Below are 25,457 nucleotides of genomic sequence, written 5' to 3'. Positions count from 1 at the left end.
GCTCCGACGCCCTGGCGATCTCCTCAGACAGAACCCCCGACGTCCATTCACACGCACCTCCTTGGCCATAATCGTCCCCTACCTCCACCTTCACTTTCGGATTCCCTCGACGCATTTTCAATCCCCGTTCTCACCTACGGTAGCTAGCCACATAAGTCAGCTAGCTAGCTGGCTAACTTGTATCAACGTTTTTACTTCTGACACCAATGTAATGACCTGACTAGATCATAAATGAACAATTGTCCAGACAGAGGCTTGAGTTTGCGAATTGACGGTTTATTAAACCAACTTTACACAGGCTACTGTTTGGGCCGTAGCACACGCCAAAAAGATGACAGATAACCCACAAGCCAATCGTGACCTTCTCTTGGGAAGCCCAGACGTAAGAGAGAGAGAACAAAGGCTGAACCTGGTCTTAACTTCCAATGCTCCACCCCCCTGCCCAACCCCCCTCCACGCCACTCCGCCAACCACCAGGATGCCCGGCATCAGAACATTCCAGGCATTCCCGTGATTGGCAGATAGCAGGTTGATTGACATGTCGGACCCCGCGAACACCGGGTACTGGTCAGTACAACACAACCACCTCCTAGCCTAACACATAACACACAGCTGTCTGTGCGGGTCGCTACAATATGTTTGGACCCAAGGAAGAGTAGCTGCTGCCAATTAGAATCCCTAATAAATACAAATATTGACGACGTCCGCCCCCGCTCGCTCATTAATGTCTTCATCGAAATATTGCCTCTTATTCACTCGTCGTCCCCTTATGCCATAGTTTGTACATCTCAATTGTCAATAGAAACCACATTGGTTTAAGCTAGTATCAGCTATATCAGCTGTTTTTTAAGGCAGTAAATTAGGCTGAATGAACTGTTTTGCTGCTTGGCAAGGCTCAGCTAATAGCCAGGTGTAGCAGTGGTAAGGACTCACTGAAAAGCAAGCTCCGGTTTTTGGACTTTATATAGGCCCTAACAGTTTGTGGGCATCGTTTGTCACCCTAATGTGTTGTGTAGTGGCTTTGCTGGCATGAATGTACTTTTTTTTGTTAATTTGCCCCACCAAGAAATGTATGATAAAATCGCCACTGCACGCTGCATGAGGCAAATAGTTGTCACACCAGATACTGACTGATTTTCTGATCCACGGGGGCTGCATTTTCTTCTAAGGTATCATGTGAAATCCATAGATTAGGGCCTAACGAATTGATTTATTTCCTTATATGAACTGTGACTCGGCAAAATCTTTGAAATTGTTGCATGTATATTTTTGTTCAGTATAGTTACGATTTGTACAAAAACGTTTACCTGACCGGTAGAGTAGGAAACTATGGAACATTCGGGTAGTTGACAGTAATTAACCGTTTTCCGGCACAATTTGTTGAAAGCGCCAATGCCTTCTGAAAGCCTCGTTTTCCAAACCATTTTCCCATCATAACTAAAAACCGGAAACAATAATCACCGCAATTTGACCCCTGTGCAAGTAGCACGAAGATGGACAAATCGGAGTAATGTGAATAAATTAGATATGTTCCTATTGGTGTTCTGATGCATGGTAGAGGCGGGCGTACACTTCGGACCCTCCTTTCCGCTGTGCGCGAGGGAGGGGAGAAAGGCGAGGAGGTTTTCGCGGCCTGCGGTGTGGTTCTATTTCGGAAATCAGTAGTTATCGCTTCATTCTGAACGGACGGATGTTTTACACGGACCTAAATTCAATTTGAAGCGACGGGTGCTCTAAACGGTTTGCATATTGGATAAATATAAATGCTAATATGTTCTTTACATGTGTTTACCCAACTAGCTAGCTACATGGGGATGGGTAACGTTATCAGAGATTGTGGATGTGAGACAGCCAGGATAGGTTACTAGCTACTGTAGTAACTAGCTTGGTCAGTTGACTAACCATTTGTTAAAGCATTGTTGGACATTGCAACTCTCCATCACTGACAATGACCATGTCTCTTTAATCATCAATACTCGATAATAAAATTACGTCAAGATTTCGCCGAGATGAGTCTTCTGGAATGATCCAAATAAGACTCACGTGGGAGGCCTGTTTGTGCTGTTATCTTGGCGACTGGTTTGAATGGAGGGTTACCTGGCTCATGGTTTATTGTAGAGGGGGGCATGTGTGTAGATAGACTGTGTGATGTTAGTAATAAGTGATAACATGTCTTAACCTCCTAGAAAAAAAACTCCTTACTAATCATGTATTGCCAATCACCACAAGACTTATTCTCAAGTTTGAATATTCATACTGTTCAGCAGGACTTATTCCCTCTTTAGATATCTCAATGCTTTTCCTTCAGTGGTATTTGTGCTTCTTTGCTCTTTATGAAAGCTCATTATATTCCAGGCACCATCATAATGTCTTTGACATCATTCATACTGTTGACCAGTGGCACTGACTGCTGCTGTGATTCTGTAGGTGCATGAAGCTCTTGAATAAAGCTCTTGAAAAGCCTCACCGGACTGAAGGGAAGTCAGAAAGAAGACCAGGAAGAGAACAGGAAATAGCTTTTAGCAAGTGGAGATGGCCTACTCTAACTACAGCACACTGAACAGGGCTCAGCTCACCTTCGAGTATCTGCACACCAACTCGTAAGTACCGCCTGGGGTAAATACATAACACACTCCACAAAATCACCCATGCTACACATCACATGGAGGTCACAAATTGCCATAGGGCAGCGCTCAACTCACAGTGGGAATTCTGTTTTGAGGTGAAAAAATACATCACATGAAAGTGTTTTTCCAATGTACATATTGTAAGAGGAGAGGAATGCCATTGTGTCTGGCAAGTGATAATGATCTACAGATTGGCCACACTATGGAGCAGGATATTTCATGCCTTGGACACTGACTGTCACAAACATGAGTGACTCAAATTGTGCCTTCAGATGTTTCACAAAAGATGGTTGAATAGACTACATAAAAATAAACAATGCTAAAAAGCATTTTTACAGCAAAATATTGCTGCATCATATGGTTGAAAGACCTTCGTGATCAAAACAGAGAGGAGTAGAAAGTCAAATGGTTGCTAATGGTACCTACATAACCAAGTCATTGATGAATCCAGCTGATACAGGACAGCTGTCCAGTGTGTCTGAAATTTTGTTACTTCCCTGAAAACACTGCATGAACAACTACTGTTGGACAGTTAAGGGCTCAGAAGGCCAGTGGTATGAGTGATATCTGGACAGGAGAGATGCGCTTTGGACTAGGGCCAAGATGAGATGAGCAAGAGAGACTACCACCATCAAATAGCACAACATAAATAGTTGCTGCAACTTGTAGATCAACACACTCCCCCCTCAAGTCGTGAAGTTATGTCACTGGAGGCTTGAACATATAAAGCCCTGTTAACATAAAATGGCTATCAATCATACTGCCTGACTATGTAGGACTCATGACATCACCAGATAACAACTGTTCATGTTTGATGATGATGCAGGCAATGAGAGAATTTCATTTGAGGAAGCGTAACACCCCTGCCCCTCAACACACATACTGTACTTCATGTGCTGTCGAACTCTGGCCACACATAATCAACACCACATTCATGGGTTTTCAGAGCAAGCAATAATATCCCCATGTGTATTTTATTTATGTTCTCACGTTTGGAGAGGATAGCGATTTATAACCCGTATAGCAGGTATAACGAGGCTAGCCTCCTAAAGCCTCTTATACATTATGCCTATGGTTATACTTCCTTGACTCTACCCTCGCCTATGGCAATTCTCCTCAAACAACAAAATAAAAGGATGTGATACGTTCACTGGAATAAATTAATGGGACAGCCGAAAGATGAAGGATACAAACTGCATTCAAACCTGAATTGTTCATCCCTGTTGGCCGACTGAGTCAAAGCCTTGGCATTATTTCTGGGAGCTAGCATGTGTCTTCAGGTCTCAAGCAAGGTTACTCAGTTTATCAGAACACCATTGCTACACAAGCACATTAATATGGGACTCCGGTAGAGAATCTCAAAGAAAAACCCAAATCCACGGAAAAGTATAAACGTTATCCGTGGGACGTCCCAACTCTGATGTCACCCCATTTGAAGTTAAACATTTAAACGGTTTAGTGTAGGGATGTTCCAAGGATCCCGGATAGCACTAACCATTATGCCATCCGTCAACTTTGACCAATGATTCGGCCACACCCCATAACTCACACGATGTTACCCAACCCCCGGCCGGATGATCTCACAGGGCCCAAACCCCATGTTAAGCACATGGATGTTTACATTGACTTGCAATTGTGCTTGCTCACATGTACTCTCCTTACCTCAGCAAGCGTTTTGGAAATTGAGCTTTTTAAGGACCAGAACTGTGGGTTGATTGGCTGGTTATTTGTTTCCAGGACCACCCATGAGTTCCTGTTTGGAGCTCTGGCTGAGCTGGTGGACAACTCCAGGTACCAACGATGCATTTCTCTCTGTTGTTACCCACAATTCTCTGCTTTTCTATCTCCACCCATCCAAAATGTTTGTACGTATGTGGGACACCATCTGTAGGTGTTAGTCAATCACAAGGGGTCAATTGCAGCGAAACAATAGTGAACTGATCCAGGATTAAACCTGTGGGATTTGTATAAGTGTTATTATTCACTGTATTCTGAAGTTAAAGGTAAAAGCCTAGGAACCATATCTAACCACACTGGTTTTTATCTGTCTTCCGATTGGTTTGTCACCGGCCAATCATCTCCTACAGGGATGCCAATGCCACCCGGATTGACATCTACACAGGTACACACATGCATACACACAAATATATTGGTTCTCATACACAGGTACATAGACACAAATCTACATACACTGAACAAAAATAAAAGCGCAACATGTGAAGTGTTGGTCCCATGTTTCATGAGCTGAAATAAAAGATCCCAGAAATGTTCCATATGCACAAACTTGTTTCTCTCAAATTTTGTGCACACATTTGTTTGCATTCCTGTTAGTGAGCATTTCTCCTTTGCCAAGATAATCTAGCCACCTGACAGATGTGGCATATCAAGAAGCTGATTGAACAGCATGATCATTACACAGGCAGTGGGGACAATAAAAGGCCATTCTAAAATGTGCAGTTTTGGCACACAACACAATGCCACAGATGTCTACAGTTTTGAGGGAGCGTGCAATTAACATGCCGACTGCAGGAATCTTCACCAGAGCTGTTGCCAGAGAATTGAATGTTAATTTCTCTACCATAAGCCGCCTCCAATGTCCTTTTAGAGAATTTGGCAGTATGTCCAACCGGCCTTTAAACCGCAGACCCCATGTATGGCGTTGTGTGGGCGAGTGGTTTGCTGATGTCAATGTTTTGAACAGACTGCCCCATAGTGGTTATGGTATGAGCAGACATAAGCTACGGACAACAAACACAACTGCATTTTATCGATGGCAATTTGAATGCACAGAAGTATCGTGACGAGATCCTGAGGCCCATTTCTTTTAAGGTACAGTATCTGTTACTAACAGATGCATATCTGTAATTCCCAGTCATGGGAAATCCATAGATTAGTGCCTAATGAATGTATTTAAATGTACTTGTTTCATCATATGAAATATAACTCAGATAATCTTGGAAATTGTTGCATGTTGCCTTTATAATTTTTGTTCAGTGTTTATATACGGAAACATTACATTCCTCACCTATAACCCCTATGACAATACTATACATACCACACATTGCCTATCAACAATCTAGGATACCTGGAGTGCCAATGATTACCTGACTACGGATTTTAATTATAAGCTACACCCAGACTTTGACTAGTTCTCATTTTAGAAAGTATAGTTTCCGCTATTGAAAAAGCCATTATGTCAGGACTAGTTCTTTGTGTTGGGCTCTCTCTCCCCCTCTTGTATCTAACCTGTGCGTGGCTTTCGATGTCATCCACCTCCTATTCTAACCTGTGTCTAACTCGCTTCTCGTGGCCAACAGAGAAGAAACAAGACTTGCGTGGAGGCTACATGCTATGTTTCTTAGACGACGGCACAGGAATGGACCCCAGTGAGTTCCACTCAAAATATAATGACTAGAGTAGACATGTACAGTAATCGAGTTGATCCATATATCTATTTATAAGCTATAGTAAATACCATAGTAAGCAACAGTCAACCATATATGACGGTTATATTTCCCTCTTATCTCTCTCACAGACGAGGCGACCCATGTGATCCAATTTGGGAAGTCCAGTAAGCGTACACCAGATTCCACTCACATTGGCCAGTACGGGAACGGACTCAAATCGTAGGAAACTCTTTAATCTTCCCTCACAATCAAAGTCCATTTTGCAGACACTTTCATTCAAATAAACTTACTGTACATACATTTATAGTGTTTTTATGTGAAGCCCGCTGTAATTGAATCTGCAACCTCGGGGTTGCTAGCACCAAGCTCTCACCAAGTGAGCCAAATCATTTGTGTGTGTTTTCTCTAGGGGTTCCATGCGTATTGGGAAGGATTTTATTCTGTTTACCAAGAAGGACAACACACTGTCCTGCCTGTTCCTGTCTAGAACATTCCATGAGGAGGAGGGGCTTGACGAGGTGAGGGGTCAGCTACAGCAGGCACTCTTCCATCCAGCAGACCCAGTGATGTCACACGTCAAGTGTCTTAAAAAAATAGTGTATTTATTTTGTGAATCTTGTTAGCCTTCGACTTTCTGAAAGAGGGTTTACTGACTATGTCCAGCTATTTGAAACGACACTCTGCATCATCATAACATCACCTCTTGGGAAGTGTGACTGTGTGTAGCTTAAGGTTGTCTGTCTCTCCCGTCAGGTGATCGTACCCCTGCCCACCTGGGAACTGCTGACCAGACAGCCAATCACAGGCGACCCTGAGAAGTTCGCCATAGAGACGGAGCTCATCTACAAATACTCTCCTTTTAAAAACGAACAGCAGCTGATGGAACAGTTCAACAAGATAGAGGGCAGCAGCGGTGAGACGTGTGGCTGTATATGGGTGTCGTGAGTTGGCGTGTGTGTGTGTCAGACTGTATGTGTAGTTGATCATCTATAATCCTAACCGTGTGTCTGTAGGTACTTTGGTGATCATCTATAACCTGAAGTTGATGGACACCAGAGAGCCAGAGCTGGATGTGGAGACAGACCACCAGGATATCCTGATGGCTGGAACCCCCTCAGAGGGAGTGTAAGTATGGTGTGTGTGATAGAGGTCTTCACAGGTCCAAAAAGTTGGACTCGTTCCGAAATGGACCTGGGACTTTCCCACCCGGACACGATATGCATAAATACATTTTTAAAATAGAGACCTGTTATGAACGAACCGAGGATAACTAGACCCGTTCAGTAAATATCTGGTTAGATCCAGTCCGATCCGAGTGAGGGAATCAGCAGAAAAGTCATTTTTAAGCTACTTTATTAACCGGAACTGATAAAGCGCGAGAGGAGGGAGAGAGCGGTCAAGATGCCGCTTTAGCAGGTGGGGGAGGTGCCATACTGTGAAATGGGGAGGAGGGAGGGAGAGATGAGAGACGGCAAACCAACCAAGCCGTCTCCTGCTATAGTAAACTTTGTGACCATAGCTAGTTTATTTATCATCAAATATCATTTACGTAGCACCTGTCTTGATTGCATCAAACCAGGAGAAGCAAGTCAAGCTAACTAACATTAGTTCGATAAGTTAATTGAGACTGTAGTGCATGCACTTTCTCATCCTACAGTTACAAATAACAACAACTCCATTCAGAATATTAAGGAGAGCCTACCTGTTGGCTCTTGGTCATTGTAGCTAGCCTATTCTTCTCCTTTAACTTTTAATAATTCCGTCATTTTAATTCCATTTTCCATTGATTAGATATCTCCTAACTTTTGCTACACACTGAGGCTCTATGACTGTAGCCTATTGCCGCTTTGATGATTTTATGATTGGCCAACAACAACAGCAAGCTACACGTGCCACACATGAAAAGTAAGAGCAGCAGCATAAATTATAAAATGTCTCTTTCTCCTGCAGTAGTTTCCTTTGGATCTGTATAGGCCCTTCTGGACAAGTCAGTTAAAATTACACATACCCGAGACCCATAACAATCAGATCCTACTCGGACCCTTGACATTTAGGATTCTGGATCCAGACCACTCGGGTCCTGGATTGGGTATTGGGATACAGGTGGATCCCTGAAGACCTCTCGTGTTTGTGTTGAAGTATTTTTCAAAGAAAATATTTAAGGCCTTTTCTGTGTCACATCACCGGAAAACTACCTCAGACTTTGTATTTATGTTGATTGTATCACTTCCCTCATACAGGAAGCCAGAGCGTCGGTCGTTCCGAGCATATGCTGCTGTCCTCTACATCGACCCCAGGATGAGGATCTTCATACAGGGACACAAAGTCAGGACCAAGAGACTGTCCTGCTGCCTCTACAAACCCAGGTTAATATTAATAAATATATATATATATATATAACACACACAGTTGAAGTCGGAAGTTTACATACACCTTAGCTAAATACATTTAAACTCAGTTTTCACAATTCCTGACATTTAATTCTGGTTTGAAAAAAATCCTGTTTTAAGTCAGTTAGGATCACCACTTTATTTTAAGAATTTGAAATGTCAAAATAATAGTAGAGTGATTTATTTTAGCTTTTATTTCTTTCATCACATTCCCAGTTGGTCAGAAGTTTACATATAGTATTTGGTAGCATTGCATTTAAATTGGGTCAAACATTTCGGGTAGCCTTCCACAAGCTTCCCACAATAAGTTGCATGAATTTTGGCCCATTTCTACTGACAGAGCTGGTGTAACTGAGTCAGGTTTGAAGGCCTCCTTGCTCGCACATTCTTTTTCAGTTCTGCCCACAAATGTTCTATAGGATTGAGGTCAGGACTTTGTGATGGCCACTCCGATTCCTTGACTTTGTTGTTCTTAAGCCATTTTGCCACAACTTTGGAAGTATGTTTGTGGTCGTTGTCCATTTGGAAGACCCATTTGCGACCAAGCTTTTTTAAATTTATTTTTAATTTGACCTTTATTTAACTAGGCAAGTCAGTTAAGAACAAATTCTTATTTTCAATGACGGCCTAGGAACAGTGGGTTAACTGCCTGTTCAGGGGCAGAACGACAGATTTGCACCTTGTCAGCTCGGGGGTTTGAACTTGCAACCTTCCGGTTACTAGTCCAATTCTCTAACCACTAGGCTACCCTGCCACCCTTTAACTTCCTGACTGATGTCTTGAGATGATGCTTCAATATATCCACATAATTTTCCAACCTCATGAAGCCATCTATTTTGTGAAGTGCACCAGTCCCTCCTGCAGCAAAGCACCCCCACAACATGATGCTGCCACCCCCGTCCTTCACGGTTGGGATGGTGTTCTTCAGCTTGCAAGCCTCCTCCTTTTTCCTCCTAACATAACGATGGTCATTATGGCCAAACAATTCTATTTTTGTATCATCAGACCAGAGGCATTTCTCCAAAAAGTACGATCTTTGTCCCCATGTGCAGTTGCAAACTGTAGTCTGACTTTTTTATGGCTGTTGTGGAGCAGTGGCTTCTTCCTTGCTGAGCGGCCTTCCAGGTTATGTTGATATAGGACCAGTTTTACTGTGGATAGAGATACTTTTGTACCTGTTTCCTCCAGCATCTTCACAAGGTCCTTTGCTGTTGTTCTGGGATTGATTTGCACTTTTTGCACTAAAGCACGTTCATCTCTAGGAGACGGAACGCATCTCCTTCCTGAGAGGTATGACGGCTATGTGGTCCCATGGTGTTTATACTTGTGTACTATTATTTGTACAGATGAACGTGGTACCTTCATGCGTTTGGAAATTGCTCACAAGGATGAACCAGATTTGTGGAGGTCTACAAGGTAGGCCTTGAAATACATCCACAGGTACACCCCCACTTGACTCAAATGATGTCAAAAAGCCTATCAGAAGCTTCTAAAGCCATGACATAATTTTCTGTAATTTTCCAAGCTGTTTAAAAGCACAGTCAACTTAGTGTATGTAAACTTCTGACCCACTGGAATTGTGATACAGTGAAATAATCTGTCTGTAAACAATTGTTGGAAAAATTACTTGTCATGCACAGAGTAGATTTCCTAACCGACTTGCCAAATCTATAGTTTGTTAACAAGAAATTTGTGGAGTGGTTGAAAAACAAGTTTTAATGACTCCAACCTGTGTATGTAAACTTCCGACTTCAATTGTATATGTATTTACACACATATACACACACAGTACCAGTCAAAAGTTTGGACACACCTACTCTTTCAAGGGTTTTTCTTTATTTTTACTATTTTCTACAATGTAGAATTATAGTGAAGACATCAAAACTATGAAATAACACATATGGAATCATGTAGTAACCAAAAAAGTGTTTAACAAATCAAAATATATTTTAGATTCTTCAAAGTAGCCACCCTTTGCCTTGATGACAGCTTTGCACACTTTTGACATTCTCTCAACCAGCTTCATGAGGTAGTCACCTGGAATGCATTTCAATTAACAGGTGTGCCTTGTTAAAAGTTCATTTGTGGAATTTCTTTCCTTCTTAATGCATTTGAGCCAATCATTTGTGTTGTGACATGGTAGGGGTGGAATACAGAAGATAGCCCTATTTGGTAAAAGACCAAGTCCATATTATGGCAAGAACAGCTCAAATAAGCAAAGAGAAACGACAGTCCTTTGTAACTTGAAGACATGAAGGTCAGTCAATACGGAAAATTTCAAGAACTTTATAAGTTTCTTCAAGTGCAGACTCAAAACCTATCAAGTGCTATAATGAAACTGGCTCTCATGAGGACCGCCACAGGAATGGAAAACCCAAAGTTACCTCTGCTCCAGAGGATACGTTCATTAGAGTTTCCAGTCTCAGAAATTGCAGCCCAAATAAATGCTTCAGTGTTCTCAAAATCAACTGTTCAGAGGAGACTGTGTGAATCAGGCCTTCGTGGGGTGAATTGCTGTGAAGAAACCACAACTAAAGGACACCAATAAGAAGACTTGCTTTGGCCAAGAAACACGAGCAATGGACAATAGACCGGTGGAAATGTGTCATTTGGTCTGGAGTCCAAATTGGAGATTTTTGGTTCCAACCGCCGTGTCTTTGTGAGACGCGGTGTGAGTGAACGGATGATCACTGCATGTGTATTTCCCACCGTAAAGCATGGAGGAGGAGGTGTGATGGAGTGGGTTGCTTTGCTGATGACACTCTCTATGATTTATTTAGAATTCAAGGCACACAAGCAATATGGCTACCACAGCATTCTGCAGCGATACACCATCTAGTTTGGGCTTAGTGGGACAACCATTTGTTTTTCAACAGGACAATGACCCAACACACCTCCAGACTGTGTAAGGGCTATTTGACCAAGAAGGAGAGCGATGGAGTGCTGCATCAGATAACCTGGCCAACCCCCTGACCTCAATCAATCGAGGGCAACCGTCTTCCTCGTTTTCAACACCCTACCGAGTTCCAAACTTCCTCTGGAAGGAACGTCAGCACAAGAACTGTTAGTTGAGAACTTAATAATGTGTTTCCATTCCCGATCAGCCACACACAAGCCTAAGATGACCATGCGCAATGCCAAGCGTCAGCTGGAGTGGTGTAAAGCTCACAAACCATTGGACTCTGGAGCAGTGGAAACATGTTCTCTGGAGTGATGAATCACGCTTCACCATCTGGTAGTGGGACTGACTAATTTGGGTTTGGGGATGCCAGGAGAACGCTACTTACCATGGTTCAGGCTAGGCCCCTTAGTGCTAGTGAAGGGAAATCTTAACGCTAAAGCATACAATAACATTCTATACTGTTCTGTGCTTCCAACTTTGTGGCAACAGTTTGGGGAAGGCCCTTCGATCGGTGTGGCAGAACTTGACTGGCCTGCACAGAGCCCTAAATCAGCCCCATCGAACACCTTTGGGATTCATTTTGGACACCGACTGCGAGCCAGGCTTAATCATCTCACATTAGTGCCTGACCCCACTAATGCTCTTGTGGCTGAATGGAAGCAATTCCCCGCAACAATGTTCTAACATTTAGTGTTCATGCCCTTGATTTTGGAATGATATGTTCGACGAGCAGGTGTCCACATACTTTTGAGAGAGAGATCTCTCTAGGCAGGAATCTCTAAGTCCTGTTTGTCTATTCAGCTAAGTGTGGGTCTTTCTGTTTCAGGGTATATAAATACACATCAACTCGATTCAAAACCCGCGCTGAGCAGGAAGTAAAAAAGGCTGATCACCTCGCTAAGTTAGGTGAGTTTCCCATATCCACGCATGTGCGGACACACAGACATAGATCACCTGGCCAAGATAGGCAAGGTACACACACGCACAGAGAGAACCAGGTCTGCCTTTAGAACCTACTACCCCCACTGTGTGTGTGTGTGTGTGTTTTACAGCTGAAGAGAAGGCTCGGGAGGCGGAGAGCAAAAGTCTGTCTCTGGAGACCAAACTGGGAGACGACATGTCTAGAGAATCACGGGTAAGAACCAACATACGCACACCACTCTGCAAGATGAACAATATCTTGACCCAATAGTCTGACTCCTCTCCTCCCTTATTGAAATCACCCTCTCTCTGTCTCCTCCAGGTCATATTGCGTAAGGCCCAGGAGGGTGCCATGATGCTTCGCCAGGAGGCAGAAGTGAAGAAGAAGATTCAGGAGTCCAAACAGAAGTCAGTCAAAATATTAAACTTTATAAACAAACTAAAGTTAAGGAAAACTATATAACTTTAACACTTCTCTCTCCCTCCCCCAGAGCGTTGAAGGACCCAAAGGAGCTGAGTTTTATCTTTGGGGTGAACATTGAGCAGAGAGACCTGGACGGGATGTTTGTGTATAACTGCTCTCGCCTCATCAAGATGTATGAGAAGACTGGACCTCAGCTGGAGGGAGGAATGTGAGTAACACACACTCCTTTCTTATTGACTATCGTCTGTGACCAGTGTGATAGCCAGAAATGCTTTCTAATGGTGTGTGTGTGTGTGTGCGCGCAGGGCGTGTGGGGGTGTTGTGGGGGTAGTAGATGTCCCATACCTGGTTTTGGAGCCCACACACAACAAGCAGGACTTTGCGGACGCTAAAGAATACAGACACCTCCTGAGAGCGATGGGAGAACACCTAGCCCAGTACTGGAAGGACAGCAACATAGGTAACACACTTAACGTACACGGTGCCTTCAGAAAGTATTCATACTTCTTGACTTATTCCCTATTTTGTTGTTACAGCCTGAATTCAAAATAGATTTTTTTAATGTCACCCATCTACACACAATACCCCATAATGTCAAAGTGAAACATGTTTTTAGAAATGTTTGCTAATGTATTGAAAATTAAATACAGAAATCTAATTTACATAAGTATTCACAAACCTGAGTCAATGCATGTTAGAATCACCTTTGGCAGCGATTACAACTGTATCTTTCTGGATAAGTCTCTTGAAATAAAAAAGAGCTTTGCACACCTGGATTGTTCAATATTTGCACATTATTCTTTAAGCATGTTCAAGTCTTGCCATAGATTTTCAAGCCAATTTAAGCCAACTGTAATGAGGACACTCAGGAAGATTCAATGTTGTCTTGTATTCAGAACAAAAAGTGAATTTCTTTGCCACATGTTTTGCAGTATTACTTTAGTACCTTGATGCAAATAGGATGCATGTTTTAGAATATTTGTATTCCGTACAGGCTTCCTTCATTTCACTGTCAATTTAGGTTAGTATTGTGGAGTAACTTCAATGTTGTTGAACCATCCTCCGTTTTCTCCTATCACAGCCTTTCGTCTCTGTAACTGTTTTAAGTCACCATTGAATTGACCTCATAGCCTCATCTCCGGCAACAGAGTTAGGAAGGATGCTTATACTTTGTTGTAACTGGGTGTATTGATACACCATTCAAAGTGTAATTAATAACTTCACTATGCTCAAAGGGATATTCAATGTCTATTTTCTTTGTGGGTTTTTACCCATCTACCAATAGGTGCCCTACTTTGCAAGGCATTGGAAAACTTCCTTTGTCTTTGTGGTTAAATCTGTATTTGAAATTCACTGCTCGACTGAGGGTCCTTACAATTATCTGTATGTGTGGGGTACAGAGATGAGGTAGTCATTAAAAAAATAAGGTTGAACACAGTGAGTCCATGCAACTTCTGTGACTTGTAAGCACATTTTTACTCCTGAACTTATTTGGGCTTGCCTTAACAAAGAGGTTGAAGTCATTTCAGCTTTTCATGTTTTATTCATTTGTAAAAAATTAAAATAATTCCACTTTGACATTATGGGGTATTGTGTGTAGGCCAGTGGGAAAAAAATCTAAATGTAATACATTTTAAATTCAGGCTGTAACAACAAAATGTGGGAAAAGTTGAGGACTGTGAATACTTTCTGAAGGCACTGTACATAACCATAATAGTGGTTAATCAGAGATGAATTACGCTTCAGGGTAACAATACATTATAGTAATTCTAGCATTAGAACGTTGACATTCTCTGCTTTTCAATAGTATACAACTGACATTGTAAGTTAACTGCTTGATATTGTTTTCAAAGCGTTCATAAATGAGTACAGTCAAAACAGTTCACTCCTACTTAAGTGTAGCCTACCATGCCCCTCTCCCTATGTCTAGAATGAAACATTAGAGTGACAGTGGAGAATGCAGGCAGATTGTTTGGTTGGCTAAATAAACGGATCGTAGAAAAACAGAAGCGTGGAAAAACAATAACTTTAATCATGTGAATAGCTCTAGTTAGAGACACACTACTGTTCATGAGCATAGTTGGGTCATTCTATAAATTAAGGGGCCAATGTGTAACATCCCGGGTCAAAATTTCAAAATGGTTAAATAAAAATGTAATATAATACAATGGGTTCTGACAATAATAATAACCAATAATGAAATCATTATCCTTAAACTCTTCAAGCAAGTGTGTGTGAACTAGACATCACATTCTTGCTTCCTCTGTCCTTGATTCCTCCAATCCTTGCTTCTCCTTGAAAGTGCATTGGAGCCCGAGGGGAAGAACCTTCCCTCCTCTCCCCCAATGTGCTTGTGGACCTTATCATTCAATGGGTTTTGATGAGGAGAGAGGATGCAATGACTCAAGGAAATGCAATTCAGATTCTCCTAAGGACAGAAGAAGCAAGTATTTGACAGCTATTAAGTATTTTTGACAGTACCTGACTGACTGACTGACTGACTGACTGACTGACTGACTGACTGACCGACAGCTACAATAATACCAATAGCCTGTCCAGAAACAACCCCTAGCCCTTACTGTCCAGAGTCTAGACACTTGTGGATAGGCTTGGTTGAATTTTGGCAGTATTGCTTGCACCTGTCCAATTCTCTGAGATCTCCACAGTGTCTAAGGGTAGGAGCTAGGGGTTGTGTCTGGACAGGACCCTACAACCCTCCAGGTGTGGGGTGGACTTACAGCACTACACTTGAGGCATTGGTTGGATGTTTCATTCCATTGCTATATACACACAGATTTTCACAGGTGTAAGCTGGACACACCCGCGACACCCTACCAGGCTGATCAGACATGTCTGGGTAGCTGGAGACCTGCTGGAAACACAAAGGATATATTTACATATGTACTATTCACACCCTTGCTTCATTCCAGCTAGTTAGTCAGTGGTTGCACATCTAACTATAGCTAGAGCGTATCTCTAGTCTAGCAATAGATCCAATTTGTAAGTCGCTCTGGATAAGAGCGTCTGCTAAATGACTTAAATGTAAATGTAAATGTAAGATACGGTTGTTTTGGCTGTATAGCACCATTTAATAAGATTACCCATGGTAGCTAGGTTATATCAGTCAGCTAACCATTTACAGTGACAGCAGTTTATTAATAAGTCAATACACATTCATATGCAGAAATTGAGAACTCTTACCTTATATTGGCACGCTACGGGAAGCTATTTATGAATAGATAATAGAAGGGTGACCTGCTTTGAAAGGACAGGAAGTGTTGGCTGTGCACTTGACCAGGCATTACGCATTTAACCCCTAACCACTTTTGAACATTGAAATAAAACATTTTGGTTTTTTGGTTTTATATGCAAAAACAAATAACCAGGCTGTTTACACATTCCCGTTTACTCTGTTTTAACTTGGAAAGCAAACGATCAAAACGTACACGGACCGTAATCTTACCTCAGAAATCTTGATTTAATGTTGTCCACAAAGCAGGCTTATTATCTTGATCGCTGTAACAGACACAAATGTTCTGTCAATTCTCCAGTTCCTCCGCACTTCGGGTGTTGTTAAATGGCATGCAGTATCACACAAGCTCTTTATCACTTAACAGTCATTCAGAAAATCCTTTCCTGAATCAGCTGATGTTGCTCAATAATGTCCCCGCGTAACTAAACAGCTAGACATCAAGGGTGCATCAAACAACTATTATCCCTAATTATTTTAGAACCCTGTTAATGACATATCAATTTTTGTTTTATTAATCATTAAAGTTAGTCTTTCTGTTTTAAAGTATTGGATTTTGCAATCACATACTTTATTTTGGATATGTATTCCCATGAAAACTGTTTTCACACTGTAACATAGGGAGATACGGAATGTTAGGTTACAGTACACTTCCTACGAGTCCGACGGCAATATCCAGGAATTTCACAGGATCAAGGTCAATGTGTAATTCAATTGTTAAATGCGTAGTATATGTTATAACAACAAACCGTATCATAAATGTAAAGAAAGAAAGATGGTGTTTTATGTCACTCAATGTTTGTATGACAAAGGGTTTAAACATAGGTTTGATTCAACTAATCAATTATATTGAATGTATCGGTGTTCCTCCGCTATTTCTTAACGGGGGGACAAATTGCAAATGATTATTCATGACTTTGTAACAGCTCCAAACAGTTGTCCACTACAAGAAATGCTCACTGGTACCCTAGTTTATCGAAAGACCCAGTTATGCGGTTGTATCGTTTCTGCGACATCCATCCCTAGTCCAAATGACTGGAATGTTTCTGCTTTCCCTCTTTTAGCTCAGAAGGGCATAGTGAAGTTCTGGGATGAGTTTGGGTACCTGTCTGCCAGCTGGTCCTCGCTCCCCTCGCCAGAGCAGAGGTACAAGAGACGCCGCGCCATGGAGATACCCCTCACCATACAGTGTGGTGAGTTGTACACATACAGAGACACTGCTCACTCTTAACGTGTTGAGTCACACACACACAAACAAATGCAAACAAACAAGCTCTGATGTTATTCTCTCTCCCTCTCTATCTGTAGATAAGTGTCTGAAGTGGAGGACTCTGATGTTATTCTCTCCCTATCTGTAGATAAGTGTCTGAAGTGGAGGACTCTGCCATTCCAGATGGATGCGGTGGATAAACGTTACCCGGACAGCTGGGTGTGTCTGATGAACCCTGACAGCACTCAGGACAGGTAGACACACACACCGACACACACACACCTGCAGGGACACCAAATATATCACCAATATCTTAATTGTGTTTGTGTGTGTTGTAGGTGTGACGCGCAGGAGCAAAAACAGAACCTTCCGTGTGGGGTTCTGAAGAAGGACAGGCAGACGGCCGAGGACAAACAGAAAGAACTGACAGAGAAGATTAGACAGCAGCAGGAGAAACTAGAGGCTCTGCAGAAAACCAGCACCATCAGATCAGCAGCAGATGTGAAGAAGTTACCTCTAGACGTCAGCATGAGACCCATAAATGAGAGTTCCTCCCAGGTACCCACACACACAGTCATAAATATACTCACCTTTTACTGGTAAACACACACTACAGGTCTGTCTCTCACACACACACACACACACACACAGTCACACATACTCCCCATCTACAGGTAAACACACACACACTACAGTGATGTATTTATTTATTTATATATATTTTCACCGTTTATTTAGCCAGGTAGGCAAGTTGAGAACAAGTTCTCATTTACAACTGCGACCTGGCCAAGAATAAAGCAAAGCAGTTCTAAACATACAACAACACAAATTTACACATGGAATAAACAAAACATACAGTCAATAATACAGTTGAAGAAAATCTATATACAGTGTGTGCAAATGAGGTAAGAAAAGGGAGGTAAGGCAATAAATAGGCCATGGTGGTGAAGTAATTACAATATATCAATTAGACACTAGATTGATTGATGTGCAGAAGATGAATGGGCAAGTAGAGACACAGGGGTGCAAAGGAGCAAGATAAATAAATACAGTATGGGGATGAGGTAGTTGTATGGGCTGTTTACAGATGGGCTATGTACAGGTGCAATGATCTGTGAGCTGCTCAGACAGCTGGTGCTTAAAGCTAGTGAGGAAGGTAAGTCTCACGCTTCAGTGATTTTTGCAGTTCATTCCAGTCATTGGCAGCAGAGAACTGGAAGGAAAGGCGGCCAAATGAGGAATTGGCTTTGGGGGTGGCTAGAGAGATATACCTGCTGGAGCGCGTGCTACGGGTGGATGGTGACCAGTGAGCTGATAAGGTGGGGCCTTACCTATCAGAGACTTGTAGATGACCTGAAGCCAGTGGGTTTGGTGACGAGTATGAAGCGAGGGCCAGCCAACGAGAGGGTACAGATCGCAGTGGTGGGTAGTATATAGGGCTTTGTTGACAAAACGGATGGGACTGTGATAGACTGCATCCAATTTGTTGAGTAGAGTGTTGGGGGCTATTTTGTGAATGGCATCGCCAAAGTCGAGGATCGGTAGGATGGTCAGTTTTACAAGGGTATGTTTGGCGGCGTGAGTGAAGGATGCTTTGTTGCGAAATAGGAAGACGATTCTAGATTTAACTTTGGATTGGAGATGCTTAATGTGAGTCTGGAAGGAGAGTTTATAGTCTAACCAGACACAGAGGTGTTTGTAGTTGTCCACATATTCTGAATCAGAACCGTCCAGAGTAGTGATGCTGGGCAGGCAGGTGTGGGCAGTGATCGGTTGAAGGTCATGCAATTAGTTTAACTTGCATTTAAGAACAGTTGGAGGCCACGGAAGGAGTATGGCATTGAAGCTTGTCTGGAGGTTAGTTAACACAGTATCCAAAGAAGGGCCAGAAGTATACAGAATGGTGTTGTCTGCGTAGAGGTGGATCAGAGAATCACCAGCAGCAAGAGCAACATCATTGATGTATACAGAGAAGAGAGTCGGCCCGAGAATTGAACCCTGTGGCATCCCCATAGAGACTGCCAGAGGTCCGGACAACAGGCCCTCCGATTTGACATGCTTAACTCTGTCAGATAAGTAGTTGGTGAACCAGGCGAGGCAGTCGTTTGAGAAATCAAGGCTGTTTAGTCTGCCGATAAGAATGTGGTGATTGACAGAGTCGAAAGCCTTGGCCAGGTCGATGAATACGGCTGCACAGTAATGTCTCTTATCGATGGCGGTTATGATGTCGTTTAGGAGCTTGAGCGTGGCTGCGGTGCACCCATGACCAGCTCTGAAACCAATTTGCATAGCATAGAAAGTACGGTGGGATTCGAAATGGTCGGTAATCTGTTTGTTAACTTGGCTTTCAAAGACCTTAGAAAGGCAGGTTAGGATAGATATAGGTCTGTAGCAGTTTGGGTCTAGAGTGTCTCCCCGTTTGAAGAGGGGGATGACCGCGGCAGCTTTCCAATCTTTGGGAATCTCAGACTATACGAAAGAGAGGTTGAACAGGCTAGTAATAGGGGTTGCAACAATTTTGACAAACAATTTTAGAAAGGGAGGGTCCAGATTCATACAGACATACTTGCCTTCTACCCCAGGAATCATCAACGAGATTCAGCCACAGGCTGATTTTCTTTTCTTAAGCTGATGGTCAAGGGGCCGGAACATAATTAGTCTGCTAATTGACCGCCGGATCCTATGACAGTGCTATATTGAAAGTCACTGGGCTGTTCAGTAAGGCCATTCTACTGTCAATGTTTGTCTATGGAGATTGCATGGCGGTGTGCTCGATTTTATACACCTGTCAGCAACGGGTGTGGTTGAAATAGCTGAATCCACTAATTTGAAGTTGTGTCCACATACTTTTTGCCATGTAGTGCATCTATTATCCGTGGAAATACTTTAAATTAAAATAACTTGGAGCTGATTTTTCTGGTGCTTTTATAGTGTTCTGTCCAACAATATTCTTAACTCAGAAAACTTGGGGGACCAAATCCGGAATTCGGGCTGCCATTTGGGGAACCCTGCTCTACCGGTTACACACACACACACACACACGGTCTCCCTGATTATCTGAATATAATGTGTCTCCTGTTTTTCTCTGTCTCTTAGGGAACCAGGTCGTCAGAGCGTGTGTCACGCCCTCGCTCCCCTCCTCTCCCTGCACTCCTCAAGAACGCCCCCAGCCAGCCCCCAGCCCTCAACCGCAAACCCACATATTCCCCTCGACCGACCACCCGGCCTGCTGCCCCTCCCCCGGCACCCAGAGTTGACCAATCCAGAGCTGGAGCGAAGCAGTCACCCGCTCCAGCAAAGCCCGCCCCCAAAACTCCAGCCAAAGTCCCCGCCAAACCCACCCCTTCAAGCCGTACCTCACGGGTTAGTGTGTTGTGTTTTAAGCTGTCCTTTATCAAATCTTATGGTATATGTTAATGGTTGAAGCAGATATTTACATGATAGCTGTTCATGTCTATGGTCCCTTAGCAGTATCAGTAATATCTATGGTGTTTCTACAGACTCCAGCCAAATTGTCTCCTGGCAAAGCAACACCTGCTAGCAGCCAGCGCAAGAAAGTGATGGAGCAGGAGGAGAGTGAAGAGGAGGAGGAGGAGGAGGAGGAAAAAGAGGAGGAAGACAAGGACGACAGCGAGGAGGAGGAGCCTCAGCCCAAGAAATCCAAGATGGTAACTGCAGTGGGGAATCGTGGGAAAGCTGTTGAGAAAGCTCCACTCAAACGGGGAAAAGTGACAGAGGTACAGTCTCTCACTCAATCGCTCTCTCTCTCACACACACTGCTCAGACTATCACGCTGTCAATCTATAGCATATTTCTATACAACATATCACACAGACAGAGGGAAGTACTGAATTTGTTAGAGGGAACGGAGAAAAGGCAAAGTTTGGAGGAAGAGGATAGGTAGAAAGATGTCCCCTTAAAACGAGTCAGGACGGAGAGATGATGTTAGGTACAGAGAGGGGGATAGCTCTTTTTAAGGAAGAAACAGACAATGGTTCTTTTGAAAGAGGAGAGGGGATGTATGAAGAACAAGAGACACGTGGAACGGTCCAGAAGTCAGGCCACTGTACTGTTGACACAGATGTCATGCGATGTCATCGAACCCCGCAGGTCCATACCCCCCACCCAGCACCAAACCCCCGCCACCTGAGAAGAGGAGAGCTATCATAGCAACACGTCTGCCCCCCGCAACACCACCCCTGGCTAAACCCATCCCCACCCCCCCTAGAGCCAAGGTACCCATCTGCCACAGAGAAAGAGGCTACACTTGCCTTCTCTACTCATATTGGAATCGGCCCTATCCTTCTCTCTTAACTCTAATCATAATATAATGGATCATACCCTTCTCTTACAATTGTACACTAAATGGAATGTGTCCTAACTCTACTCTTAATAGAATGTGTCCTATTCTTGTCTCCTAACTCTAATCATAATATAATGGGTCCTGTTTGTCTCCTAACCCTACTCTAAATGGAATGGGTCCTATCCCTGTCTCCTAACTACTCTAAATAGAATGGGTCCTATCCTTGTCTCCTAACTCCTCTAAATGGAATGAGTCCTACCCTTGTCTCCTAACTAATCATAATTTAATGGGTCCTGTCTGTCGCCTAACTCTACTCTAAATGGAATGGGTCCTGTCTGTCTCCTAACTCTACTCTAAATGGAATTGGTTGTATTCTGCTCTCCTGCTCTTTCTTTTCTCACAGTTCTAACACACCGCTCTTCCTGATATTTCCTTACACACACTTACTGTTAGTTTGAACATTGTGTTTTCTGTGTGTGTGTTTTCAGGTGACAGACAGCACAGAGAACGAGGACCCAGAATATGATCTGAAGAATGCTCAGAAAGGTGATTTATTCAATTCTTGATGATAGTTCCAGCCATACATTTTGATTGGCCAAGAAGATTTCCGATTAGCAACAGGTCCACACGGGAAAGTGACCGTTTCACAGAATATCATGGACGCAATCTTTCCCCATTGAAAGCAGTTCAGCCACGCCTGAATTCAGTTTCAGGACAATGCTTCATAAAACTTCTATGTGTTGTCTCCTGTAGATAAGGGTCTGTTGGTGGAGGTGCGTGTGAATAAGGAATGGTTCACAGGCAAAGTTGTTGCTGTGGAAACCAGTAAGCAGAGCATTCGCTGGAAGGTGAAGTTTGACTACGTCCCCAGATCCACCCCCAAGGACCGATGGTAGGCGCACCAACTCACCGTGTCGGTGCTCTGTTCTCTTACGTTTATGTATGTGCCATATGTATGTGTCATTTCCAAATGTTTATTTGTGTATTGATTTGATGACTTAGTGTTCTCAGGAGTTTTGGGGTGTTATTATGATGGTTAGGCAGTGAGGAGGTGAGGTTGTTTTTGGTATATCATTTATTGTTGTTGTTATTAGGGTTTTCAAAGGCAGTGAGGAGGTGAGGTTGATGCGACCGCCCTCTCCCCTCTCCCAGACCCCTGACACACAACAAGGGGAGGGGACTGAGAAAGGCCCCCCCCCCATGGAACCTGACACCACCCAACCAGGAACCAGTCGAGAGGTGACTGACAACCTGGTCACCATGATGAGGTAACTATGATCACCCGATGCTCTGTCATTGAGTCATCATTGTTGGATTTTGGCCTCTAATTCCCTTTTTTGAAAGGGGATGTAATAGCTATAATTGTTGGTGTGTGTGATCTCTTCAGGACAGTGCTGCGTTATTTCTTCCCTCCTGATTTCCGGATTCCGAAGGAAGATGTCAACAGCATGACTGCAGAGGAGCTAGTGGCCTTCCCTATGGTGAGACTGACCCTGAACTTCTGACCTTTAACCAATGTCTTCTAGAGACCTACCCTGGAGTCTAGCCTGCTGCAGGCATTGTAGACAGTCATATCATTGTAATTCATACCAGAGCAATGTCTGTGTATGTGTCTGACCAGTGTTACCTGTGTGCATGTGTTTCTGCAGAAAGAGTATTTCCAGCAGTATGAGCTGGGTCTCCAGTCTTTGTGTAACTCGTACCAGAGCAGAGCTGATGCCAGAGCCAAAGCTGTGGAGGAAAAGAGTAGCAGCGCTGAGACCAAACTCAGGGAGGCAGACGAAAAGCTACAGAAACTACGAACCAACATTGTACAACTGCTGCAGAAAGTACAGGAGGTAAGACACACACACACCAACATCGAAGCTTTGCTACAGAAAAGATACGAGGTAACACACACACTGAATACTAATGTCTCTCCTTCCCTTCTGCAGGACATTGACATAAACACAGACGATGAACTGGATGCCTACATAGAAGACCTGCTGACCAAGGGGGACTAGAGAGGAGGTCTCTCCACCCGGTGCCTGACTCAGACAGCACCGCCCCATCTGATTCTCAGAACTCTGGTCCGCCCGGCCTTCCCAATGTGTACTGTAGCTCCTCTACAGACGCCCTTTACCCATAACTCCCTCCATGAGGCCTGCTTGCCCCGCTCTACACAGTCTACTCCGTTTTCTGATAGATCTGCAGATGGAGGACAGGAGAGGCAGCTGCTGCCTGAACTGGTGCTGTTGCTGTTTGGTCCCTGAGTTTGTTTTTATAAAACTGCAGTATATGTTTTTCTGTTTCTCTTTCTGTTCCTATTTAGTAAGCATTAGCATGTTCTCATAATGGACGTGTATTTTTATTTAGTCCTTTTATATATCAACAATGTATGTTATATACAAGATATGTTAAGCCAACCAGTCCTGATTGACTGTAGAACTGAACTGTCATCAATCTGTAGGTGGTAATCAGATTCTGCGCACGGACACACACACACATGCCAGTCTGAGTAGGGCACCATTCATCCCCGATCAAAGTTCCTGTGATGTAGATGACAGGCGTTTCTGTGATTTCAGAAGACGGTCTGTATTCTCCATATTGATCTGTGATCAGGTGGAGAGATATTAAATGAATCATAAACCAATAATCTGATAACGTCCTGACCTCTAATCCTGACCCACAACCCCTTTATTACCACCAGTCAGTCAGATGCGAATCCAGTTCCATTGAATCCCATATTTGATGTTAGCTGCAATCACTCTGGTCGAGCCTTTTTAAGCATGTTAAAGCATTAAGTTTCATCCATTGTCCCAGTGTTGATAAATCAAATCAGTGTTGCCTAGTGGCTTTCAACCTACTTTCTCCTACCCTCCTCTCTCCCATCCTACCCTCCTCTCTTCTCATCCTACCATCCTCTCTCCCACCCTTCCCTCCTCTCTCCCACCCTTCCCTCCTCTCTCCCACCCTTCCCTCCTCTCTCCCACCCTTCCCTCCTCTCTCCCACCCTTCCCTCCTCTCTCCCATATCCTTCCCTCCTCTCTCCCATATCCTTCCCTCCTCTCTCTCCTCATCCTACCCTCCTCTCTCTCCTCATCCTACCCTCCTCTCTCTCCTCATCCTACCCTCCTCTCTCTCCTCATCCTACCCTCCTCTCTCCCACCCTACCCTCCTCTCTCCCATCCTACCCTCCTCTCTTCTCATCCTACCATCCTCTCTTCCCACCCTTCCCTCCTCTCTCCCACCCTTCCCTCCTCTCTCCCATATCCTTCCCTCCTCTCTCCCATATCCTTCCCTCCTCTCTCTCCTCATCCTACCCTCCTCTCTCTCCTCATCCTACCCTCCTCTCTCTCCTCATCCTACCCTCCTCTCCTCATCCTACCCTCCCTCTCTCCTCATCCTACCCTCCTCTCTCTCCTCATCCTACCCTCCTCTCTCTCCTCATCCTACCCTCCTCTCTCTCCTCATCCTACCCTCCTCTCTCTCCCACCCTCCTCTCTCTCCCACCCTACCCTCCTCTCTCCCACCCTACCCTCCTCCTCTCTCCCCATCCTTCCGTCCTCTCTCCCCATCCTTCCGTCCTCTCTCCCCATCCTACCCTCCTCTCTCCTCATCCTACCCTCCTCTCCCCATCCTACCCTCCTCTCTCCTCATCCTACCCTCCTCTCCCCATCCTTCCCCCCTAATCTCTCCCCACCCTACCCTCCTCTCTCCCCACCCTACCCTCCTCTCTCCTCACCCTACCCTCCTCTCTCTCACCCTTCCCTCCTCCTCTCCCCACCCTTCCCTCCTCCTCTCCCCATCCCTCCCCCCCTAATCTCTCCCCACCCTTCCCTCCTCCTCTCCCCATCCTCCCCCCTAATCTCTCCCCATCCTACCTTCCTCTCTCCCCACCCTACCCTACCCTCCTCTCTCCCCACCCTATCCTCCTCTCTCTCACCCTACCCTCCCTCTCACCCTTCCCTCCTCCTCTCCCCATCCTTCCCCCTCTAATCTCTCCCCACCCTACCCTCCTCTCTCCCCACCCTATCCTCCTCT

General features: G+C 44.0%; 1 protein-coding gene across 2 annotated transcripts; it reads left to right on the top strand.

Moving 5' to 3' along the window:
• The first annotated feature begins 1,598 nt into the window (after positions 1-1,598).
• Positions 1,599-24,356, top strand: LOC135514008 (ATPase MORC2-like). 2 transcript variants are annotated; one of them, XM_064937115.1, is made up of 26 exons: positions 1,599-1,740; positions 2,428-2,600; positions 4,365-4,418; positions 4,715-4,749; positions 5,945-6,013; positions 6,163-6,253; positions 6,444-6,552; positions 6,788-6,947; positions 7,048-7,159; positions 8,275-8,400; positions 12,153-12,232; positions 12,379-12,461; positions 12,570-12,655; positions 12,739-12,879; positions 12,977-13,131; positions 16,986-17,114; positions 17,280-17,385; positions 17,470-17,689; positions 20,228-20,494; positions 20,632-20,868; positions 21,923-21,980; positions 22,188-22,326; positions 22,529-22,702; positions 22,822-22,915; positions 23,084-23,272; positions 23,369-24,356. In XM_064937115.1, the coding sequence occupies exons 2-26, from the start codon at positions 2,533-2,535 to the stop codon at positions 23,435-23,437; spliced, it is 3,051 nt and encodes a 1,016-aa protein (XP_064793187.1). In that variant the 5' UTR covers positions 1,599-1,740; positions 2,428-2,532; the 3' UTR covers positions 23,438-24,356. The 2 variants fall into 2 exon arrangements, with proteins under 2 accessions (XP_064793187.1, XP_064793189.1); XM_064937117.1 differs by lacking the exons at positions 1,599-1,740; positions 4,715-4,749 and having other exon boundaries at positions 2,432-2,600.
• Positions 24,357-25,457: the final 1,101 nt, after the last annotated feature.

Source organism: Oncorhynchus masou, chromosome 25 (genome assembly GCF_036934945.1).
Source record: "Oncorhynchus masou masou isolate Uvic2021 chromosome 25, UVic_Omas_1.1, whole genome shotgun sequence".
Lineage (NCBI taxonomy): Eukaryota > Metazoa > Chordata > Actinopteri > Salmoniformes > Salmonidae > Oncorhynchus > Oncorhynchus masou.
This window is presented reverse-complemented; position numbering and strand designations above follow the sequence as displayed.

Coding starts and splice junctions, on each gene's coding strand:
- LOC135514008 (XM_064937115.1), top strand. CDS start 2,533: ATGGCCTACTCTAACTACAGCACACTGAACAGGGCTCAGCTCACCTTC. Junction 2,601..4,364: donor GAGTATCTGCACACCAACTC/GTAAGTACCGCC, acceptor ATTTGTTTCCAG/GACCACCCATGAGTTCCTGT. Junction 13,132..16,985: donor CTGGAAGGACAGCAACATAG/GTAACACACTTA, acceptor TCCCTCTTTTAG/CTCAGAAGGGCATAGTGAAG.